Source organism: Tachypleus tridentatus, chromosome 13, assembly GCF_004210375.1.
Source record: "Tachypleus tridentatus isolate NWPU-2018 chromosome 13, ASM421037v1, whole genome shotgun sequence".
Lineage (NCBI taxonomy): Eukaryota > Metazoa > Arthropoda > Merostomata > Xiphosura > Limulidae > Tachypleus > Tachypleus tridentatus.
The window spans coordinates 237,255,481-237,280,232 of NC_134837.1; the positions used below are offsets into that span (position 1 = coordinate 237,255,481).

Below are 24,752 nucleotides of genomic sequence, written 5' to 3' on the forward strand. Positions count from 1 at the left end.
CTTTTCTACTGGTAAATGTTTACTCGCTTAGTGTAAGCTGTATCTTAGTCTAGACATATTTGTCTATTGCTTTGCATTATATACATAGAGTACATTTAGTTGCACAGAAACTAAATGTTTTCTATATTCTGAGACAATATCCAGCTGCAGTTTAAAATTTTACATCGTGAACTATTACTATCAAATAATTAACAGCTACAGTAAATCATCATGGACTGTATCAGTTAGCTATCATATCAAATAATCTTATTCCCTTAGTTGAACATAGAAAAAAAAAGTCGAGCAAATAAGATAAATAAAAAATTGGGAATTTAAAAACCTGCAACTAGGAATTGTAAAAACATTAAGGAAACAAGGCTGATGATACTGTAGACATCTGTTTTGGCTCCTTGCTTTGACCTAGAATTACATTTAGTAGAGTCAAAATATGGACTCGAACTTTGAACAGATAATGTCTGCAGTATCCCCATCTTTGTTCCTTACTTTTAACGATCCCTATTTGTATGTTTTTAAATTTCGAACTTTTTAATTTACCTTGTAGTTATACTTTGTACAAATCTGTTATTATAATACCATAGGCTGTTTGACTCAGGCAATAATGATGGACAAAGTTAATAATTAAGACAAATTTCGTAACTGCAAAACTAAGACTAATGAGTTGCTGTATTTAGATTCTTGACTCCGTGAGTAAAGGCACCTACAGCCACCAGTTTCTCTAATTTTAAGTCCACACCTATTTTACGCCTTCTTTGAGGAAATTGGAATTGAAAATTTTCGTTTAGCGAAAAAATATAAGGGATTATGCTATAAGTACTAAAATGGGTCCCTCCGATTTCTCCAAGCCCGTTCCCTTGGCTCTGGTTTTGCATTTTTGTATGCGCTGTATAACATTATTCATACATGAATTTTGAAATCAGGAGAGGCTTAGTGGTTGGAATACTGTGCTGCAGTTCAAGGATCCGAAATTTCGCTAATTGAGTAGGGTAACTCAGAAGTTGACAGTGGGAGTCAATTTTCTCGTAATCTGTTAGTTCGAAATTAGAAACAGATAGCGCCTTTGTAGCTTTGTGTACATATCAGAAACAAACCATAATGTTACTTGTGGCCCACTATTAATGATCAATTACAGTACGATATTCTTATTTCTGAAGTACTTAATGACTTAACGGGACAACTTACAAGGGAAACTGTAAACGTGACATGAAGGGCATTACGTATTACATGCATATAGAGTTAAACACTAAATTTGAATATTTTGCGCAGAGAATGAAGAATTTGAGGCACAAGTAAAACAACGTACGTCATTTACCTGAAGCAAGCAGGATACTAACTTTTATTTGATAAGGAATGTGGGTACTTCAAGAAGTATTAATCCAGCTATGGAGATAAATATGTTTTTATGTGTGCAACAGAAAATTAATAAAAGGCCAGTATTTGATCTGAAAATTTGGAGGGCACTCAGTTTTAATGAATAAGTGTACTTTGTCATTCAAAGGAACTAACTATTGTTGTATTTATTTGTATTTAGATTGTTTCTGCAACTATGTTTTAACTTTTGCTTGCATCGTCACTCGGCCCTTCCATTTACATACCTGTAACATTATTAAAACAGACTTGGCTTTATTATTGTTACTTGTCTGTTATTGTTTCGTATCTTTCTTTTAAACGTATCACGTGCAATACTGAAGTTATTGGTATTTTAACCTATGCGCAGATGGACTAAATAAACGAATCAGAAAATACCAAGGTTCTTATATAGCTGCCCCTTATATTTTAACACTGATGATAGGGTGGGAAGCCAATGAAAAGTATCCAACGACTCAAGTATTCTGTTTGGCTTTTGGATTCGAATACTGAGATTGACTGACACATATAAAGTACTCTCAGCTGAAAGTGCGTTGCATGTTCAGTAGCATCGGGGTTCCAACTTTGGGCCTCGCAGTACAAAATGTGATACATTACTAGCAACGTCATGCCCAGTGCAACTATTGGCCCATTTATTTTTGAATTTTTTTCAACATGAATTATTTTTCATGTTGTCAATAAGCGAAATAAATTATAGTGAATGTTGTTTTTAAGATGTTTCATCAGCCGTTGTTTCTCATGTTTACTATACGGTCAAAACATTTCAGCTCTGATTTTAATATTCATTAGGTAGAAGTTAAAAATATTCAGTATTCATGCGCATTCCTTACAAAAACCGAAAACAGTCCCAGCTTGTGACAAACTACAACATGCTTATTAATACGGCGCAAAAAAATATGAGCGAGTAAATGACTCAAGACTGCTTGTTATTCGTGTGAAATAAAATAAGTATAAAAACAAGTTATTTTGTGTAAGTTTGTTTTATTTTCGGAAAGTATAATTAATAGATTTCTGTACACGAAAGGCTAATAATTGCAATAAAAATTAAATATTGTTAATAATAGTATATAGATGGCGCTGACATTAATTCTAGTTTTATTATTATGTTCGTGTCAAAGTATGTTGAAATAAATTGAATTTTTGTTTGAAATTATGTATAAACAATAAATGAAGTCATATATTTACTTGCAGTGTATAGTGTACAAACACCTCAATTTGAAATGCTATTACGTAATTACTGTAACTTTTAAAAAAATGTAAATGTAAAATACAATATTGGTATTAAAATACTGGCTTTAAGTATATTTTCTCTCACAGTCGTTTTTGTGCAGAGAAATAACTCCATGTCCTGATAGTAAACATCATCATTTTAATAGTTGTGTATGCTATTGTCTACATTAATATCATTCATCAACATACACTGCTTATACAGAAGTATAATGTTATTTAATTTGAAAATTAGAGAAATTAACTAACTCTTTTACTACGGGCTCAGTATAATATTCACAAGTTCGTCTACACATTTGCACTATATCTTTTGATACAGCATGTGTATCTTTACAAAATTTGGTAGACTTTTAGTAAAGATTACACATATTTTTTGTATACAAAAAAATCAGATTTCTTAATGAAATATTTTTACTAAAGATTTATTTGTGAAAATAGAATGTTTCATTTCTACAGGATGTTCAGAAAGTCACTGTGCACTTGTATATTTATTAACAGACATGTTTCAATATAGAATACAGGAGGTAAATATGAATGACAATTATAAACAATGTTAAAAGTGACCCCCCGTTGGCATCAATACAGGTTTGGATCCTTCGTATTTTGTTTCTAAACACTGCTATCAGTTGCTGGCTTGAAATAGACTGAATAGACATATCATTACAAAACTGCACAGTGATTTTCTGAACACCCTGTAGTATTACATTTTACTATATTGACCTTCCAGTCATGCCTAGCTAATATTACATGTGCACTTGTGTCATACATCAAGTAATATAAAACTGGCCTTTAGTTTTCCCTGTCTTGCCTGTGTTTTAGTAGACTTGTATACTATAACATACAGTCACATTTCAGTTATTATACATTATGTATATATGTGTATATATAAATTATTGCTATTTAGAAATAAATTATTGAACTTATTTTTTTTTAAATATAGAAAAATCAATCAAGAAATAAATCAACAACCTCTGTACTTAGTTGCTGCTGGACATAGGTTGTTAAGCCTTTATAAAATTTTCCACATGGAGGATATCAAACAGTTTTTCAGGTTTTATGTATACAATTGAATAACCAAAAAGTCATAATGACATTGATATCATATAATTCCACTATAAGTTATTGAGCTTAGTAACTAAGATGTATTTAGCTTTTAAAAAATATGAAACTTTGAAAAGACAAAAGACACAACCTATCTCCTTGAAATCTTGGATCAAAAGAATGTGATAGCCTTTTCACAGATTAAAATGGCTGAGGAAACCACTCTGGATACATTCTAAGATGTTGATTGGTTATTCACATGTCATAAATTGAGGTAAGTGTATATAAGAGACCATTTTCAAAAATGGAAAGAAGTGAATGGGACCACTTTGTTTTAGTACAGAACGTGTGTGTTTTCTTACAGCAAAGCCACGTCAAGTTATCTGCTGAGCCCACCGAGGGGTTTAGTACAGAAATCATATCTCAGCAAAATAAAAAAAATATGAGGTTCTTATTTTATATTCGAGCTTTATAATATTGGTAATTTTAGGTTCTTATTTGTACAAAACTATAGACTTAGTACTTTGACATCACAAACATCTAATTTGAGGCCTGCATGGCCAAGCATGTTAAGGCGTTCGACTCGTAATTCTAGGGTCGCAGGTTTGAATTCTGGTTGCACCAAACATGCTCGCCCTTTCAGCCGTGGGGTTGTTATAATGTGATGGTCAATCCCACTATTCGTTGGTAAAAGAGTAGCCCAAAACTTGGCAGTGGGTGATGATGACTAGCTGCCTTCCTTCTAGTCTTACACTGCTAAATTAGGAACGGCTAGTGCAGATAGCCCTCGAGTAGCTTTGTGTAAAATTCAAAACAAACATCTAATTTGAACCAGTGCAACACAATATATCACATGATTCCCTAAAATCTACTTTTAGATGTGTTTTTTTTAAATACTTACTTTTAAATAAGAAATTAACATGTATATAATATTAAAGTTTGAATTATAATCTACAATTTGATTCCCAACTTATTGATGTAAATTTCATAAAATAGTAGTTCAGTAAAATTTTGAAAGTAAGTCAACAAACACATTGACATGGCCTTTGGCCCATGACCTGTAGCAAAAGGGGTAATGCCCAAGAGGGAAAGTGAAAAAGGTAAACTTTAAAGAAACTTTATTTTTGAAATTTTTATATACAAGTATATAAAGAAAGTAAACAGTGATGAAGAACAATAATATTTCTGCCTTGGTATTTTGGAGTGAACAGTTTTCTTTTACATGCAAAAATTATCTTGTGTGGTTCAAAAGACAGTAGTAAGTAGTAGGAGAGACATCTAAGAAATGGAGTGGATATAACTACTTCACACTCTGCTCTACTGTTTTAAACTTTCACAAAAGTTACAGATAATTAATAAAAACAAATTTAGATCACTCAAGCAAGTAAATAGTAAATAAATGTAGAGCATATGTGTACATTTTGTTGGAACATGTTCAAGACATTTAGATGTAATGAAAACATAATTACGTGAAGTAATGATACGAGGTGAGGTCTTTTTCATTCCAACAGCACTGATTATAGTTTTTAAATAGTTATTAAAAGTAAAGAGACTCAAAGTAGACTGACATACCAGTTATATAGCTGTGAATTTTATTGCTTTAATTTTTAATTGTTTTCACATTCATAATATCACATTGAACATTTCCATATATCACTAATAAACTTGGGCAATGGTTAGCTGCAATTCTGGACATAAAATATTGTCTTTAATGTTTTGTCAGTTTTGAGTGTCCTAACACACCAGTAATCTTATGTTTTAGTAATTTACTTGAATTATACTAACATGTTTACCTGTATTCTCTTGTAAGTGAAATGAAATACTATTATTTTTTAGGATATGGATCTCATTGAGGTGCTTTGGAAACAAGACATTGATCTTGGAGTAAGTCGAGATGTCTTCGATGGAACAGCAGCCTCAGGAAATGACAAAGTTAAGCAGGTGGAACAGTTAAAATATCAAGAACTGGAAGTAAGGATGTATTGATTGCTATTAATATTACCCTTTGTAATAGGGTAAAGTTGATGTACTTCTTAGAAACTGTTTTGTTCTATTTCTTAAATGAATTTTTACACTGTTTCTATTCAATTCCTGTACTGTAACTATAATACTGAGTGGTATGTTACACATGTAGAATGTGTTTTTTCAGAGAATGACAAGTGTTTTCACAATGATATAATTTATCATTATATCAATTTCATCAACTATAAAATTACACCTGTTTCGAGAAGATCATTAAAATTTAAAATATGATCTAGTAATTTTAGGGTTTTTTATGTATACATTTTTATACTTGTTGTATTCTGTATATGAATGATAAATGAAGATATGTATGTTGTATCAGGTAATAAGTTGCTGTATTATCCAGTTGTATTTAACCCATACCTGTTCACCATTTATACTTTTTTTTTCTGTAGTAAGTTTTTGTGCCATTCCAGTTAATTGTTAACATTTATTTATGATTAATTATATCCATCTGACTATTGTCATTATGTAATTAAGATATTTTGGACAATGTTTGTCATCTCAACTAACTGTAAGTGGTTCCTTAATATATATTATTATATAAACAAGTGCTAGGATATATACTACATAACTTGCAGGTATAGTTTTCTACTCCTGTGTAAGCGATAATTGTATATTTGTATGATAGTTGTTGCTATGTATTTAGTAATTTTTATGATTCTTCACAGTCTGTCACTTCTAAATTAGGGATGGGTAATGGAGATAACCCTCATGTAGCTTTGCACAAAATTTGAAACGAAATGTTGCTTGAGCACATGTTGAATATAAATGCTTGAATAACTGAAAATAGGTACAAAATATTATGCTTTAAATTTTGTATCATGGATGAAAGTGCATGACTGATCAACTGATGTATGAAAAGCTTTAGATGATTTGATACTACTAAATAACTGATTATAAAAGTTTTATTAGTTATTTACATTTCATGTTCTTTAATCACACCCTCAGATAATGGCTTAATCTTTAACTGGTAGCCAAGGCAGATTTTGATAGTAATATTTGTACTGTTTGAGAGAATGTATGCTAATTTACAGTTTAATTACCTTAAATGTGAGTGTTTTTTTTTGTTAATTGTTTTGTTTTGTAGATTGCAGTTTAGTAGCCACAGTGAGACATCAGACAGATCTCTGTAATATTATGGAACTGTATATTTTATAATATAAAATATTTTTGTGATAAGTTTACCTGTGTCATATTAGGTGCAGAATATTTTTAGTTGTGAATGTACATGCAATTGCTTAGGGAAACATCACATATTACACCATATTTTAATTCAGAAAGTATTGTAAAGACCTTCATGAACGACAACTAAGTTTATAAAGCCCTGCAGTACTTTTTATGTTCTGTGTAATTTCTTATGTTGTGATATTTTGTTGTTCTTCCAGAAAGACAAAGAAACAGATACTGATGACTCATTGTCTTCTTTATACAACCCTTGGGAAGGACTTGCATATAGTATTGATTCTGAAACTGGTAATGAAATGTTAAATATTTATTTGGCTTGTCTTTATATTGATAAAACTAGAAACATTAAGAAAGAAACTGTAAAGTGAATAATGAAATTAAACAAAAATGTACTCTCTTTCTGTTTCATGAGTCCCCTGCTGAGACAGTGGTAAGTCTATGGATTTATAATGCTAAAATCAGGGTTTTTTTCCCTTTGGAGGACACAGCAGATAACCCGATGTAGCTTTGCTGAAATAAAATTCTGTTTCACATCCACACACACACATGCGTGTGAAAATTTACAGGGCTTCAGACTTTGCTAAGTTGATGACACTATGTTGTTAAGATGTTAGTGTTGCAAACAGTGAGTATGAGGACCTTAATTTGAAAATTAAGGACTAAGTATGTTCTCCCCCTTCTTTTTCCAGGCAAACCCAAGGTGTAAATGACTGGTCACACTGTGACAATTTTGGCTGTAGCTGATCATTTAGTACCTTAAGAGACCTCCAAGGTTGTCATCATGTCTTTTATAATTTTACCTGATGAAACTGTGAATTATGTAGCCATATAATAGATCATTTTTAAATCAAAACATGAGTTCTACATGATATTCAAAGTTATAAGAAGGAAATAAATTATGCTTTAATTTCCCCAAGATGGGAGAGAAGCTGCATGGAGAGGTCACTTGTTTAAACCACTCACATCACTATATGTTGCAATTTTTACTGTCATAAAATCAATAAAATGTGCACATGCCATAAATCGTGAGAAAAATGCATGCAATAGACCAAAACAAAGCATGACATAAACTTCTAAAGTAAGAAATTTAAATATTTGTTATTCTTAATTTGGTTTTATTTAGTCTTGAAACACATTTTGGACTGTGTGGAAGTACATCTAGTAGTAGGAATAATTTGGTAGGAGAAATTAATAATTAATCAGTTCTATCCAGATTATCACATCAGAAGCAACATAAACATAGTACTTTATTCACTTTACCATATCTGAAAAACACTGGATAAATCATAAGCTTTTAGGTAAAATACTTTCGGAGAACCACTGATTTGTTTATTTTTATGTTTGTTTATATTTACCGATTTTTGTAGTTCAGTAGAAAAGGTATATCAATTATTGTATAATGCTTAACTGATTTTGGTTTGTTTTGATTTAATAGATCTTAAGAGTTTACAAATTCTTTACCAAATTGGAAACTATTTAATGTGTACACATTTAGATGCATGTAAACTTAGTACTTCAAACACTAGCCGAATGGTCAGAAATGTTTTATAGCATGAAATATCCATAAACATCTCAATTAAAGAATACTGATATTACTTTAATGCTTAGGATTAGCATCACAAGTTGTAGAATGTATTTTATTTTTTGTGGTCATATACAAGTTTAAGTATATGCATTTCAAGTTTTCATATATAGTCTCATTTCATAATTTAAAACAATATCTTGTAGTATGGTACATGAGACTAGGAACTGAAAATGAATTTATGAGATTCTAGTTATGTTTAACTGTAGTATGAGGAACTACATCAAAAGTATATTATATAATGATAATACATAAATTGTAAGTTTTAAGTGAAAATTACACGTTCACAAAAAGTTTTTATTGAAGTGTTTTGTCTTACAGTTTTAGTATACTTTATTTCTTAGTTTAATTTTTACAGTTTTGGATGATTTGATGTAACAAGTAAAGTTGGAGAGATAGAAAAATAGTTTATTATTTGGTTTGGTATTATATGTAAAGTGTTTGTAGACATTCTGATTGACCATAAACTTGCTGGTTGCAGGTGAACATATTATTCCTACTTCACAGCCACAAAATGAGAGTATTGGTAAGGAGGTAGATGAACCCGAACATTTCACCCTTGAAGATGAAACTTTCCAACAAATTGCAGAGGAACTTAATAGATTGCCTGTAGAAGAAGCATTTAGATTGTTTAACAATGGAGCTTTTAACCATACTGATGAAAATGATAATTGTGAGACCTTGAGCTCGTTTCCTGATGTTTTGTCAGAAGATCAGGAAGACTTGATCCAAGAGTTGAAACAGTTTGATGATTTACTTTATAAAACCTGTGGTAATAATGAAGATAATGCAGAAGTAGGTGAATTATGGACATAAAATGTATATAGACTCAACATATGCACCTAATTAACAAATAACGATAAACAATTTTTTATGATAAATTAGATCATTGTGTATATTAAAACAATATAAGCATGGAACCATATGAGAATTCACACTCAATGTATATAAACTGTCAGTATTGTAGCAAAAGTATTGCTGAAGCACTTAATAAACACTCCAACACTAGAGCAGAAACAGTCTGACAGGAAAAGCATTGAATTATTGGTATTTAAACAAGAAAAAGATTTAATGTAAATTTTTAACATGTCTTAATTATATTTCCAAACATAATTACCACCACTGACAATGTATCTATTTCTTAGTCTCCAGGATATTCACTCTTTACCCCTCCAAGCTTTAAAAATGCTTGTTCCAGTCTTTTACCCTCTACCTAAATGCCCTAGGCAAATTGTAATTTGCATATTTATCCACCAACTTCACTGTGCTCTCTATCTACTTATTCTGTGTAAGCACCTCATTTATATAATCACTTTTTCTTGACAAAGCATTTGGCATGAGTTTCTATCAGCAGGCGTGTTGTGAGTATTCTCTATTTACGTTGTGACTTGGAATGTGTTTGGCATTTCTATGGTTATTTTTTGTTCATATTTATACATTACTTAGATAAATAAATAAAATGTATATTGACAGGTACGAATTCCACAGTTAATGTCTGTACTGCAGAGGTCAACTAGATCTCTTCCATTTCTGCTATTTGGTGTTTGTCAACAGTCAGGAAGGGGTCACTCTTAGTCAAGGCTGTCCATAATGTGATCCACTGTGAGATAGAGACATCTATGTGGACTCAGGATGTGTTTTCTGCAAGGTTCTGAGACACCTTTTACTAATGACCCTAGAACAATTGTTGAGGATTCAGACTCCCTTTCTTTCAGCTTCTTCTTGTACTAGGTTGGTCTTCACAGAAGATCATCTTAATCAGCCACCTGCAGCCCTTTTTTCTTCAGTTGGTTTCTCTGATTTGGAGGTCTCTCCCATTACATTTAACTCTACTTCTTTCTTATTAGCAGAAAGGATGGCAAGCGACTACTTTATTTCCCTCCTCTTCCTGATATTTCTGTTCATGCAAGGAGATTTGCTACTCAATTACATGATGGGATGACTATGCCTTGTCCTTCATGATTATTGGATCAACATGCTTTGACTTAATGCTACCAGTAAGAGGTTTATTTAGATTCTCAATTGATGTACCCTATTTTGGACCTGAAGGAATTTAAATTTGAACCTGTGACTTCTCTAAACAGATTACAGTTTTCTCTGATTTGTCTTACTCTCACAACAATTCTGAGATGTTTATCTTTAATTCAACTGTTGTCTGAAACCTATAACTGTTCCCCTCAACAATACAATATTGCAGTCCAGGTGCCCGATCCACTGACATCAGATATAGTACCACAACCCCTTAAATTCAACCATGAGTTGTTAAACCTCAGCTGTCTGATTGGGCTATTTTATACTGATGGTTACTCATATTCTATTCCATCTTTAATATAGGAACTAAATTCCAGGTAAAGATCATATCTGTTCTGGATGCTATGTAGTTCCCTCAGTTTTGTTCCATTTTAATCTTGATACATTCCTTTTCTATACAAATGGTTTCTGTATGAATCATCTCTGCACTAGTCCCTCTACCTTCTCATGGGATTCTAGCTATAGTGTTAGTGGATGGTATGTTTTGGAAGTTAACATTTTCATAAACTGAAAATGTATTTCCTATAAAACTTACCTCCACTGGCACTCTCCCACCCTGCCTTTCCACTAAAAGAAGCTAAGTTTATATCTTGAAAAAGTGACTATATTATCTGACTGATATGTGTATATAGTTCCTAGACAGAGGGTACATTGAAGTTAGTGGAGAAATTTGCAACTTAGAATATGCATAAGGCATTCAAGTGGGGATATAAAAGATGAGCAATTGTTATCAGTATTTGGGTGGACAAAGAATGAAAGCCCTAGAAATCAAGAACTAGCTGTATTTGTCAGCAGAGGTAACTATTTTTGAAAATACTTTTCAGTTAAGGAAAAGGTTAAGTTTTAGCACTTTTGAAAAAAATTAATGTCTTGTAGCAAATTTTTATAATGTATTAAAACTGCCCCCCCAAAAAAAGTGGTAAAAGTTTTATGATTATTAAAATTTACATATTTAAAGTTTGCGTATGTAATGAAAATAAAACTTGGGAAAAGACAGTAAAAGAATAGTATAACAATAATATTAACTTGTAATATTTTAGGTAATATTTTCCTTTATATGAAATCATTTGTTTTAAGTAATAAATTTAATATACTGATGTGTGTATGTGTTGTGGTTATTGATTTTGTTGAGTGTGGGGGTACAGTGTACCTTTGTCTATGAAAGAATTAAAATTTTGTAGCTCAAAATAAATGTACAGTTACTAAGCATGTTTTGTATTCAGAAGTTTCTAATTATGTGATTACATTTTAATGTACTGGGAAAAGTTTCAAATCAGCAATTATTTTCATTATCATCTTAGCCTTAATTTTGAGATATGACTATCATGGCTTTAGAGTTTATTGAAAACCTTTTAAACTTGATCAACTTGGTCATTTTTATTCATCTTGTAACCTCCAAGTAACCATGGAAGCATACATAACAGATTCTATTGTGTGTATCCTTATGAATTTTACAAGATTTTAATAAAGGTTGTAAGTTTTGTTACACACTCAAGTTCAGATTTTATGGTAAAATATTTCTCAAAATTTATGAAGCTTTTATTGAGTCAGTCAGTGTTAAAGATTTTTTTCATTCTAAAACTAAAAAAAGTTTTTATCATTCAGTGTATATATATAATTTCCATAACATCTAAAACCTTGTAAATGAATATAAATTTTCCACTAAAACAGTGATTTTTTTTATTTTACTTTAATAATAATTACAATGGAAAAAAAAAATCTGTATAAAAAGTTGAAAAATATGAAATAAATCAAAATCACTTTTTTTTAACTAAAATGACTGTAAATTGTAACAGTCAGTTATTTGTCATAAGAGCTTTAGGCCTTTTACATTTGCACAACTGCTCTCTTTTAATCATACTTTTTATTGCTCTTTGAACCATGGCAAGTAGTAAATCACTAAGTAGGATAAAGGAATAAATAATAATCATTTTACATCATGCATATTAAATGTACATGTTCGTTGTGTATTACTAGAGGCATGTTGATAAAAACATTTCTGTTCATACAAGTTTTCTTATCTAACCTATTTAAGCTTTTACTTTTTAAAGTTCAACTACTTTTTTAAAATATACAACAAAAAGTGAAGAATATTTAAAAACTTAGGATTAACCTTAATTAGGCAAATTTACATACAGTTCTGCTTTTGTAAGCCTTATTTTTTCTGACTACATTAGGTGTCCAAAAATTAATTCATATGATTTACAAATATGAATTTTAGAAAAAAACTATAATCACTTACTAGACTGGATTGTACAAAAACTACTAGTTTTCTAACTAACCTATAAATATGCTGAAAAACTATTTATTGGAGCAGTGTCTTTGGTTCAAGTACATTGAGTTCTGGTGGCAAATTATTGACTTTTACTGTTCAAAGCAAATTTTTCTTGTGATTTATATTGTCTACAGTTTGCTCTTTCTGTTGGTTATAAAAATGCCCAACAGCCATGTCAAAGAAAATTATAGATATCTCTTAAAAGATGATATACAATGCTGATTGAAAAAAAGTTAAGATATTTCAGTAAAGCAAGAAGTAAAGAGCTGAACATTTATATTCTAGCTTATCAGTAGTTATATAATGTGTTTCTAATTGTTTAAATAATCTGAAGCACTTGTAAGGGAAGAGAAAAAATCTATAAATGAGAAAGCACACTGCCACAAAACCATGTGATATTGAAAGTTGAAGTTTGAAAATTTATTTAAATATTTCTTTTTGAAATTAAGAAATTTTAACTCAGATGAAATAGTAATTTAATTGTAAGCTACATTTTAATGTCAAGTTTATTAACGTACATTAATAATAAAGTTGTTTAATTAAATTTCAAGTATAACTCTGTAAAAGGGCTTAACATGACACACTGATTCCACTCGTATCTATACAGTTCTCAGTAGTATAACATAGGAGCTTAAATAAAACCCTCTCAATTGTATGGAAACAAAATATTCAAGTAAAAATTTAAAACAAAATAGCCTGAGATTGAATAGTAAACATACAAAATGTTTTTTTGTAGAAGTGATGTTAGGAAACCAGACACATCTAACATTTTGTTGTCTTCTAGCAAACAGACGTACATCCAAACATGCAGAACTGCTGGCAGAATTTTACATCTACTTTTCCATTTATGCCCATTGCTTCTGATGAATTAGGTCCAACATCATCACTGGATACTAAAAGCTATTTGTGTGAAAGTAATTCCAGTTTAGTTGAAATGTCGTTCGATACTCAAGAAAACATGAACAACCAGTACTCAGGGGTGCTGCTTCATAATGCTTCTTTGGGTCCACCAGCTCCTGACCTAACAGATTGTACTTATCCTGCTTATCCTCACAGTAAGAATTTTAACATAATTTATAATGTTGCAAACTTTAATGAAGTTAATTAGCTTTTTTAAATGATTGATTTTAGAATTATGTTTGTGTGTGCAACGGGTGGCTGTAATTTGGGAAAGTACATCTTTGCTGCGAATATATTAACCAATTAGGAAAAAACTATTGTTGAACCAGCAGCACTAATTAGAAATATTATACAAGAGTGAGTAATTTCATTTGAAATAAGTCTTGTATAATTTTTAAATCTTTAGCCAATAAGAAGAATATGATAATATTTGAGGATCATAAGAATGAAACAAAACACATTTATTTCTGTAATCTGAGGATAAATCTAAGCATGTATGTATACAGTAGTTGCTTTTAATCTTTCCATCCATTTATAACTTTTTTGGTAAAGATAAATACTATAAAAGTTATTGTGATGCATTCATCAAGTAGTTAGAAAATGTAGTAATTTTATTAAAGACCTTTAATAATCATAATTGGTTACTTGCATAACTTAAGACATTACTACATAGGAAAAAGATTTATTGCAAACTTAACAACATATATTATCATGTTTTTCTGAGTAAGTGATTATTACCTATAACCAGTTTACTTGAATTAACATAAAACTTAGAGTAAGGGACATGTTTGTCCATTCAGACTGTCCCATGTACTAAACTGAACTGTTAAAAAAATACTCAAACCAGGTTTCATCATTAAAATATTTACAAAGATTTCCCCGAAATAAAATTTACTGCATCCATTAGCTCAACAGGTAACCCTTTGCAAATGCCTATCACTTCATTTAAAAACAAAGTACTTTCTTAACTGAAGATGACTCCTTTATTTGTTTCATCTAGATTTACCTTTCCCATCCATCATTAAGTAAAAAAAAAGATGATGGAATGACATTAAAAAATTATCTTAATATTAATAAACATTTCAGTCAAATCCCAAGAATTCATCATTTTTCAAGATAAGTTTAGTGATCTTAATCTATCCTTGTGTGGTAATATTTATATGTCAGTAGTCCTACTCCAAACCCTTTCTCACAATTCAGTGTCTTTTCAAATGTTGTAAGGAGCCCAGGACTGAACACAGGACTCCAAGAATGATTTAACCTGTTGTCTGCCAAGTATTTCAGCTGCTACAATACAACTCTAATGCTTCTTCATTTTGTAACTTTTTTCGTGACACCATTTTGGGTCAAAAGTGAAACAATTTGTAAGTAGGTCAAATGCATGTATAGCGTTGAAGCTAGGTATTATTCAGAACGAATTAACTCATTCGTGGCACTGTGTTAATGATCAGCTTGGACAAGTTATCTCGTCTGCAGCACTGAACAGGTTAAACCTTTAGTTTTTATGTTCAGTCTTTCTGTAGTGTGTAGATACAACCTAAAATTCTGTTTGCCTTGATACAAACAAAAGTACACTGCTTGGATGGCTCAGTAGACTAATCAACTGGATTATTCTAGTCAGCATTATACATATAATTCAAATTATGATAACCCTCATACATTACCTTCTACATATTATCATTATAAGTCATTTCTCATTTCATCACTCAACTTGCCAAATAACCTAAATCCCTGTTTTAAAACAGCAGCATTCTCTTCACAGCCAGCAATACCCAAAACCATCAGCAAGTTTAAGAAATTTATTAGCCACTTCTTTTCATATTACTGATGCAAATTAAAATGAGTAGAGGTCGTAACACAGCCCCTAGGTACCCAACTTTTGACATTAACTCTCTATCAACATAGTCTTGGTCAATTTGACCAACCACACTATATTTTGTACTCATTTAAATCATTATAGATTTAATACTTCTAATTTGCAGTAGTGTGTGTATATCTTCACAAAATATGGCAGTTTTTCAGTTAACATTACAAATGTTTCATGTATAAAAATACTTTTAGTATAATAAGTAAAGAATAAACATGAGAAACAAGAATAAAGTGCCTATCCAAGTGTTTTTATTTTTCTGTTGACTATCAGTGACATTTAACCTCACTTTCTTTTTTATACTAATTATACTAATTCATTAACTAGTTTTTATGTAATTAAACAATGCTCCAAAGAAAACAGAATAATAACATTAAACAAAAATAAACAATTTCCTCTAACTATCACAATTTTTCTGGCTTTCTAACTATGTGATGAGAGCCATTACAAACTAATTTAAGCTAGTTGTTACCTTTCCCATGGAAATGAAGCCTGTATTATGAGTGTAATTCAGAACACAACATAATGCATCATTTGATGGATAAAAAATTCTTGATTTTCTGTTGGTTATAGATAATGTGTATTTAAATGTGAGAGGAATATTAACAAATCTGGAAAGAGAGGATGTGACGAGGGGTCTTATTTTCTATTTGATGGCTCTATAACCAAAGAAAATTCAAGTCTATAAAAATTGTGGTTTTTCTGAGTAATGATAATATTAAAGTGAGTAATTTACATTTAATTTTGTACGTTCTCAAGAGCTGGTGGATACAATAGAAAAGAGAAGAAGTCTAGAAAAAAATGCCATACTAGGGAAAATTCAGGATTTCTTTTAATATTGCCTTGTAGAATCAAGAACTTAAAACTTGTATACTCTTTAAATATGGATTATTATTTAAGACTTTATGATGTACTAAATGGTATAATATAAATAAAAAGTAGTGTAATAAAAGTTTGAATGTAGGATATTAAAACTTTGTCATGCACACTAAGGATACCCAGGGTGAAAAGGTTGACCAAGTTTGACTGAACTCCATTTATAACAATCTTCTGCTTTTTCCTGTCAAGCCATTTTACTCTCCAGTGATCCAACTTATTCCCTACATATGTTGAACTCCTTTTCTATATAAAAAAAAAAAAAAGCCATTTATATGGCATCTTGTCATATGCTTTCTAAAAATCCAGATACTGCAAATTCATACTCTTACCCTTATCTACATAAGCAGTAACCTCTTCAGAGAACATCAAGGTTGACTATAGAATTTAATTCTCTACTCTTTTTTAAAACTAGATAAAACATCTGTTATAAATCTTTTATACTACTGATTAATAAGCTTATAGTTACCAAGAAGGTTTTAACACCTTCCTTGGAAAGGAACATAATATTAAGCCATCTTCTGGCATGTTATCATTTTGTTTGATCTTGTTTCCATCTCACTAATGTTCATGATAAAAATAATTGTCATGGATAAATAATCTGAATCTTATGCTATTTGGTAATTTTTGTAAACATTCTCATAACTAACTAGAGGATAAAAAGTTTCACCTGTGTGTTAAAAAGTTTTCCACGTGCACATGAGAACCAATTTCATAATAACTTCATGTTACCATATTAACAAGAATATTACATTTTTAGATGTATGTTCATGTATAAATATTTTGTAAGCAGAGTTTTACACTACTCATCTTGTGTCAGCAAATATAATATCAAAGTATAGATTTGTGTTTTTCATTTCTGTATGTTTTTTCACAGTGGTGGTTATAAAATATATATCCTGTATTTTGCACTTCAAGGTGACACATCTGATGTTGGATCAGCAGTAGCAACTTCTTTGTCTACTTTGGCAAATAGCACAAATCCCATGAGTGATGGAACAATTGGTGTGATGTATGAACAAGATTTTCCAGAGTTCATGTACCCAAACAATGCTAGTATGCCTACCACAACAAACCAGACAGAGTTATTCTTAACAGATTTGTTGACTGATGAAGGTTTGGAACCCATGGAAAAGGCTGTCTCTAATGAAAGTAAATTCTTCCATTATGATTTTTATTACTTAAGTTTATTACTACTGTTATTTTTATCTGGTACTGAGTTTCAAATCATACTTAACCTTTCCTCATTGAATTAGTGATTTTACTAGACATTGAAAATTATTATGCTTTACATACTAGAACTATAAAATTATTAATAAATTACACAAAATTTAGCAAATGTTTTGTTAACATTAAAAGCCTACAGTACCCAAAAAATTGAAGTTTTATAATGTATTTATAATAAAAAAAATTGTCTGAATCTTTAAAAGCTTTACTGATTGAATCTGAGTGTAAATTTTCATGCTAAAAATAAAAATACTTTTCATATGAGTTTTCATAGGTCACTTGCATAATTTATTGAACATCCTAGAATTTATATCAGAAGTTTTAAAGTAAAGGTTTATATTTTATCTACTACTTTATTCTAATACTAACTGTAGATGAATCATCAATGCTTGGTGAAATTAAATTTTCAAAATTGTGAAACAAAATAAACACACCTTTTTTCTTCTTTCACTGCAAAATGTATACTACATTACAAGTTCCTTATTCATAATTTCAAGTGTTTTCGTTTTCATATATAGTTTTTAATTTTATAGTCTTATTTCCTGGCTTGTACAACATCCCTGAAAAGTAATGCATCACATTTTAAACAAATTGCCAAGTTTCTTTGTATGAACGTCCTGCAGTTGTGTAGTTCTATCCTCATCTTTTAGGCAAACTTTGATTTACTTTAGTAATGTGATACTTTTCCATTTAAACACTCGTACAAATATTCGTTTTTAATGTAATTATGTACACAGTTAAGACTTGCATTTATATTTCACCTATCATATGTTTGAAAATGAAAGAATAAATAGCAAAAGAAAAATAACAATGAGTTTTTCTTGTTTTTTAACAGCAATTAGATATTCTACACACATGGATGCAAAAGAGAAACAAATTGACACTCTTAGTGATTCAGCTGTTTCATTGATGGGCTCTGATTCTGTACCTTCTACACCTGATGTAGTAAGCAACTGTTATAGTTATTTACTCTTAGCCAGTCTTTATGTTTTAATTAATAATTATACTAAAGTTAAAAGAATGAGTTGATGGAACATTTTTGTTAGATTTTTTATTTTATTGACAAAATAACTAACCCTATCATAACAAAAGGACTAGTGTAAGCACTTCAGATGACAAGTGCACACCCATATATCAGATTTTTAAAGTCAAACAAAATATATAATTCTAATTCAATTTCAGATATATTTTGAGTCACAAGTAGCTAAGAATTGATCTTTCAGTGTTTGTTTGTTTTTTCACAAAAAAAAACTAAGAAAGTGTTTTAACTTTCATTTCTGCACAGCTCCATGAAATTTAAACCACCTGTTGTAGTAAATGCATTTATCACACCTACCTTTTAACTCTTTCAAAAATTTTCTGCTTATCCTAAACTTTTATATTTTCTAATGTAATATCACCTTTGGCAATACGATTTATACTTTTCTGATTATGTCATTTCTCTTCTCTGTTAGTGATATTATTACTACAAGTACTTCATTTGTTGTGTGACAATAGAAGTTTAATCCATTCTCAGAACAACTCAACTTTGAAAATATGTAAAGCCTAAGGCTAAACACTCTTGGATAGAGGATATTCTAAACTGTGTCACTGAAGATGGTGATTAAATGGCTTTTTAGTAGTAACTTGTGTTTTATTTATAATAGTAGTATTAACCAGCTGGTATTTCTGCAGAGTGCACAGATAAGTTTTTAACACGAGATAAAAAATCGTGGATCTAAATGATGTTTTTATAGTTTCTTTTGATGTTATTTACTCTCCTTTTTTGTTAAATCATATCAGTTTGAAAGCAAAAGGTTAGTTTAATTAGCTATGCACATGAAATAAATCCTTTTTTATTGAATATTCAAAGTTTATTTATTCAAACCACAAAGAAACAACATACTTGTTTATTGACTAAACTGTAATTATTAGATATAAATTGATCTCTAACAAAAATATTTTGGCAAAAATCTTATTATGGAGTTTAACAAAAATTAATGAAGACACCATTTAAATAGGTGTGATCATTGTTTACTGATAAATCTTTGTCATTCTTGCTGTTTCATATGACTTATAATGTAAAGTGGACTGCTTAAAAACAAAAATAAAATGTTAAAAGAAATAAATAAGGAATATCTAGTTGAAACAGAGATGGTATATAAAGTGAAACTTTTTGATCAATCAGTAAGATGATACACATTTTTTTTCCTGTAAATTTGAAGTGTAGTGAGTGTAAGAAAAGACACAGTATTTGAATAAAGCTATATATTTAAAGGATTCATAGAACAAACTTGAATAACATTGTTAGTAACATGATAAATAAAGAATATTGTGGTTATTTTAAACCAACAAGACGGTATTTGTAAACAAAATACTTGGTAACATTATTATCTAATCTCAGATAAAATGTGTTGTGTAAAGGACCTTTTAATCAGTACATTTACAGAACATCATTTTGCTGGTTTTTTGTACTTCAAGGAATCCAAAATAAGAATCACTGCATACATTCCATTTTTTTTGCATCATAAATGGAAAGTTTTTTCAGTATGTTTGTTTACATACATGAATGCTGCTTCATGATGCAATATGAGTGTATGTAAATAAATTTAGAAAAAGTTCTTCAATTATTAACATATACTTGAAGATTTCTACTAACATGCATATGCTTAAATTATTTTAAAATAACTTTATTCTTATTGAAATTATGATTTTGTTTCAATATATTACTAAATATTAATGATTTTTGTGAACAATGAATGTTTATGTAGACTTTTCAAAAGTGGTGATTGCCTATATTAAATAAATTTACATAAAGGTAATGGATATTTTATGGATTACTGATACGTTAACATTTTTCTGAGTTAGTGAGTTGTTGATATCCTGTTATTTTTTCCTTGCAGTGGAAATACTTAAGGAAATTACATGAAACTAAGTATCTAGATAGTATTTTTTTTTAACCTTCATATTTGACATTGTGAGATTTCAAATATTTTGTTGCAAAAGATGCTTTTGAAAAAAAAAAAAAGAATGTGCTTTTTATCTTCAAATTTACATTTGTGCTATTGTTGATCAGAAAGTATCATTTTATATATCCAGTAGGTTTCAAAGTGACTGATGTTTATTAACATATTTATTTTGCCAATTGCAGTAGTCACCATTTGCAACTATAAATCATAAAAAATAGCTGACATAACAAGAGTATTTTGACTTACTTGCATCATTTTAATTTGATAAACTTAACAGTTTTCACAAAATGAATTTGAGTTGTTGAAGTGCTTAGTTATCATGCATTGTAAAAACTGAACTTACCTGATGTCTTGCCATGAGAAAACATTGTTGCTACTTTTAGATGGGTTGATTTAAAAAAAATTTAGAAATGAAAAGAGTGTCTAAAGAAATTTTAAAATTCTTAGATCTGTGTTTATTCTGAGACTTCTGTACATACAGTTAGTTTCCTTTGTTCAACGTAGTTGGAGCTCAATCTAATCATTTTTTCATGAAACCATGAAGTGTTGTTTCAGCCAATTTATTTAGTGTACATTAACACAAATAGTTTATAAATGTTGCTTATAGCTACTTTAAGCTGCATTTCATTAATGATTGTTCAAATCACATGCTGTGACATAAAAGGGTGGGAACAGATGTCTGTAGTAAAACTTTCAGACAGAAAAGGAAAATCATAAGAGAAACAAGACAATTTGTTGTGTTTTCAAGGGATGGTAGTTTATTAGCAGATATAAAACTTTGTCTTGTGGTAGAGAAAAAAATTGCAAGAAGATTTCATAAGTATGATGCTTACAACCAAAACTTTTTGCACATGTGCCCTTACCTCTCAAATGGCACAACAGTAATTCTGAAGATATATAGCACCAGAAATCGCATTTCGATAACTGTAGTAGGCACAGTACAAATAGCTTATTCTGTGGCTTTATTCTTAAATATAAAGAAACAAAGAAGCCTCATCAGAGCTCGGCAGTAATGTAAGTGAGAACGTCTTATTTTTCAAAATATGCTAAATATATGCTGCAAAGTAACAGAATACCAGTTCTAAAATTTTTAGTTATTAAAAATTCTAAACAAGCTGTTAATTGTTTTATAGATGGTAACAGTCTTTTGAGTAATCATTAACAATTTTCCATTGTTCTCAGAACATTTTACAGTTGATCTTGTATAACACGTAATGACCTTTAGTATTTTGATATCAATGAGTCAGTTACTTCATTACTCAAGAATCAAATGTGGTGTATTAAGTATATTTATCATATTTACTAATACATGAAGATATCTTTCTTTTTTCTAACAAAGAATTAGCTTATGTGTTTATATTTGCATTTTAAGTTCCTTGGTTTAAAAACAGTTGTCATCTAATTAGGAATGGTTAGATTCCTGTTCAGATTCATCCTCTCACCATAATGATCAGGAGATTTCCTTCAACATGGAACTAAACCATTCACTGGCTCTGTCATCAGAGTTAAACAGAGGAGTGGATCCTGTAGATTTGTCTGGAACTAACCATCCACTTGTGGCCCAAAAAAAATATAAATTTTTTGGTCGCCGACTGCAAAAGTTTGAAAATCAGGTAGGCAGAAACTTCCATTTAAGTTTATTTTTGTCATTCCTTAAACATTTTGTATGATAAGTATTGTGTGTATACATCTCATTCCTTAAACATTTTGTATAAGTATCATGTGTATACATGTGTGTGTTTGTTGGTGATTGCTATATCATATATTTTGTAAGAGTCCTAAGGTGGCTTCAGTGTTGATACATGTATTCAATTAAAGATACGGATAGTTATAGAAAAAAAAAATCTCAATTTTATCTCATTTGTTTTGAGTTCTACAACCATGAATTTTGTTATTTCCGTGGCTGGTCTGATTTCTGTTTTAGATTAATAGGAACAACACTGAAATAATTTGTAATGTTCATTGGGTGCTCTTTACTCATGTTTCATAGTGATATCAGTGTCTTTTGTTTTAGTCAAACAAATTATTGAAAAGCTGTTAATTTTGTAATAATTTTATTTTCATGTTTTTGTTTTTTGTGTAGAGTACAGTTAGTAAGCTTAAGAAATGAATTATGGAAAACAGTTGATAATGTACAGGGAAAAGTTTCAAAACTTGTTGCTCATCATTTAACAAAAAGTGCTTACAGATTTTATGCAGGGAATGATATTCAAATATATTTTACTTTTATAAAATTGTTAAGAAGTCCATGTGACACTTGACACATACGGGTCATCTTGACTGTCTCTAAAAGCTTAGATTTTAAATAGAATTTAGACTGATCATATGCCATTTTTACAGCATTGTCTAAAAGCTTGTGTTGTACAGGAAAACTCAAACTTGAAAAATGTGTTCCATTTAGTATGCCTCCTATTGTCCTGTGCTAATTACTTTTTGTGTTGTGAAGTTTATTGTTAAAAAATTATATTCCTTTCAAAATCTCAAGTTCTTGTTATTTGTTATTAAGCACAAAGCTTCACAAAGGGCTAACTGTGCACTGCCCACTACAAATATTGAAACCTGGTTTCTGGTTGTACGTGTCTGTAGATGTACCTACTGTGCCACTGGGGAGCTCAAGTTGTTGTCTTCAAACATTTTACTCCATTTTTTCTATTGTTGTTGGAGGTTTTCTACTTTAAACTACAATGGCTATTATGCTGTAGTTTAATCACCGTGTGACTATTTCTATAATGTATTATGTTTATAAAGCTTTGATAACTGAATTAGTTGCAACTTTCAGCCATTGTTGTAACAGATTTAAGATTATATTTTTTAGCTTAGTATCTACTGCACTGCTATAAGTAGTGACTAGTAATTGGTATGTCATTAAAAGACCAGGTGGTTACTCATGCTCTTACATATACTTCAGTGATGCAGCTTTGAGTGAGTAGATAAAAACTTGTTTTTATTTCTTATGGTTTTTCATTTCTTAACAAGCAAGACATAGTCACATGAAAATAAAAAAAAACTGTTAGTAAAGCATATTTGGATTATGGTGAACAAAAAACTTTATTCTGTCACTAGGTTTTAAAAATGTTGTGATTTACGTTTAGTCAGTGCTATAGCCTTTTGCCTCTCAACTTTATTTCTTGAGAGATAACTTATAGAATATAAACTGTAATAGCTTTGAAAGAATTTTTTTTTTCATTTGTCTTTCAGTAATGTATATTCATTCATGAAACTTCTCAGGCATTTAGAAATCAATATAAATATTACTGGAGTATTCAACTTTGCTTGTGTGCATGTGTCACATATACAACATAAAATATTTAATATTTCTTTTCAATGATTTTTTTCTTGCACACTAGGGTTCTGATATTGAAGACCCTCACCCACCAGAACAGACAATCAAAAACCAAGAATACCTTACAGTAAATGATCAAGCTAAGATTTCTGCAAATAATCCACATCCTTATACTTCAACAAGTGGAGAAAAAAACTTAGAACATGACCTTGAAATCTGTTCTGCAAGTAGCTCAGGAAACAATCATGAAGACGGTATTCCCAGTTCTGCTCATCACAATCATACTTATCACTTACCACTGGATGAGAGAAACTGCTCACAGAAACCTATTATGAGGGACAAATTTAAAGCTCATCTTGAAGAGCAGAGTGAAAGAAAAACAGATGAAAGCAATGCAAGAGCCCTGAAGCTGCCCATTTCTGTGGATGAAATTATAAACCTTCCTATAGATGATTTTAATAAAAAAGTTTCAAACTATGAACTAAATGAACCACAGTTTGCATTGATTAGAGATATTCGGAGAAGAGGAAAAAACAAAGTAAGTATTACTATGAAACAATTTCATGCATATTAAACAATGTTAAACTTTGTGGGATCTGTTTCAAGGAAATACCTTGTATAAATCAGTGCCAGTTTCTGCAAACATAGGATTAATGGTCTCAATAACAACAAAAGATGCTGAAATCAGTTGGAAGCAGTTGTAAAAATATGTATAATTTAATTTAGATATATGGTGTATCATAAAATTTTTAAAGTGATGAACAAGAAAACTCGTTTATAGCAATTTTGATAAAAAGTATCTTTCGTTTGAAGATATTTTTATAATGTTCTTATTATTTAACCCCAAGCATATTTTATATTGAAGGCATTTATTTTGCAATGAATTAATTAAGGTCAACATGGTAACATGTATTTTAGGC

At 30.1% G+C, this 24,752-nt stretch overlaps 1 protein-coding gene across 7 annotated transcripts in view; it reads left to right on the forward strand.

Annotated features, from left to right (window-relative positions):
* Positions 1 to 24,752, forward strand: part of LOC143237395 (endoplasmic reticulum membrane sensor NFE2L1-like) — a 71,694-nt gene that overhangs the window by 40,575 nt on the left and 6,367 nt on the right. For all 7 annotated transcript variants that reach the window (XR_013020050.1, XR_013020049.1, XM_076476604.1 and 4 more), the window contains 8 exons: positions 5,470 to 5,604; positions 7,044 to 7,131; positions 8,907 to 9,220; positions 13,516 to 13,786; positions 17,293 to 17,526; positions 18,437 to 18,546; positions 21,956 to 22,162; positions 23,897 to 24,370. Coding sequence is in view for 5 of the 7 variants with exons in the window: in XM_076476604.1 (XP_076332719.1) it covers positions 5,470 to 5,604; positions 7,044 to 7,131; positions 8,907 to 9,220; positions 13,516 to 13,786; positions 17,293 to 17,526; positions 18,437 to 18,546; positions 21,956 to 22,162; positions 23,897 to 24,370 (1,833 nt within the window). In the remaining 2 variants the exon portion in view is untranslated. The remainder of the gene's footprint in view (positions 1 to 5,469; positions 5,605 to 7,043; positions 7,132 to 8,906; positions 9,221 to 13,515; positions 13,787 to 17,292; positions 17,527 to 18,436; positions 18,547 to 21,955; positions 22,163 to 23,896; positions 24,371 to 24,752) is intronic.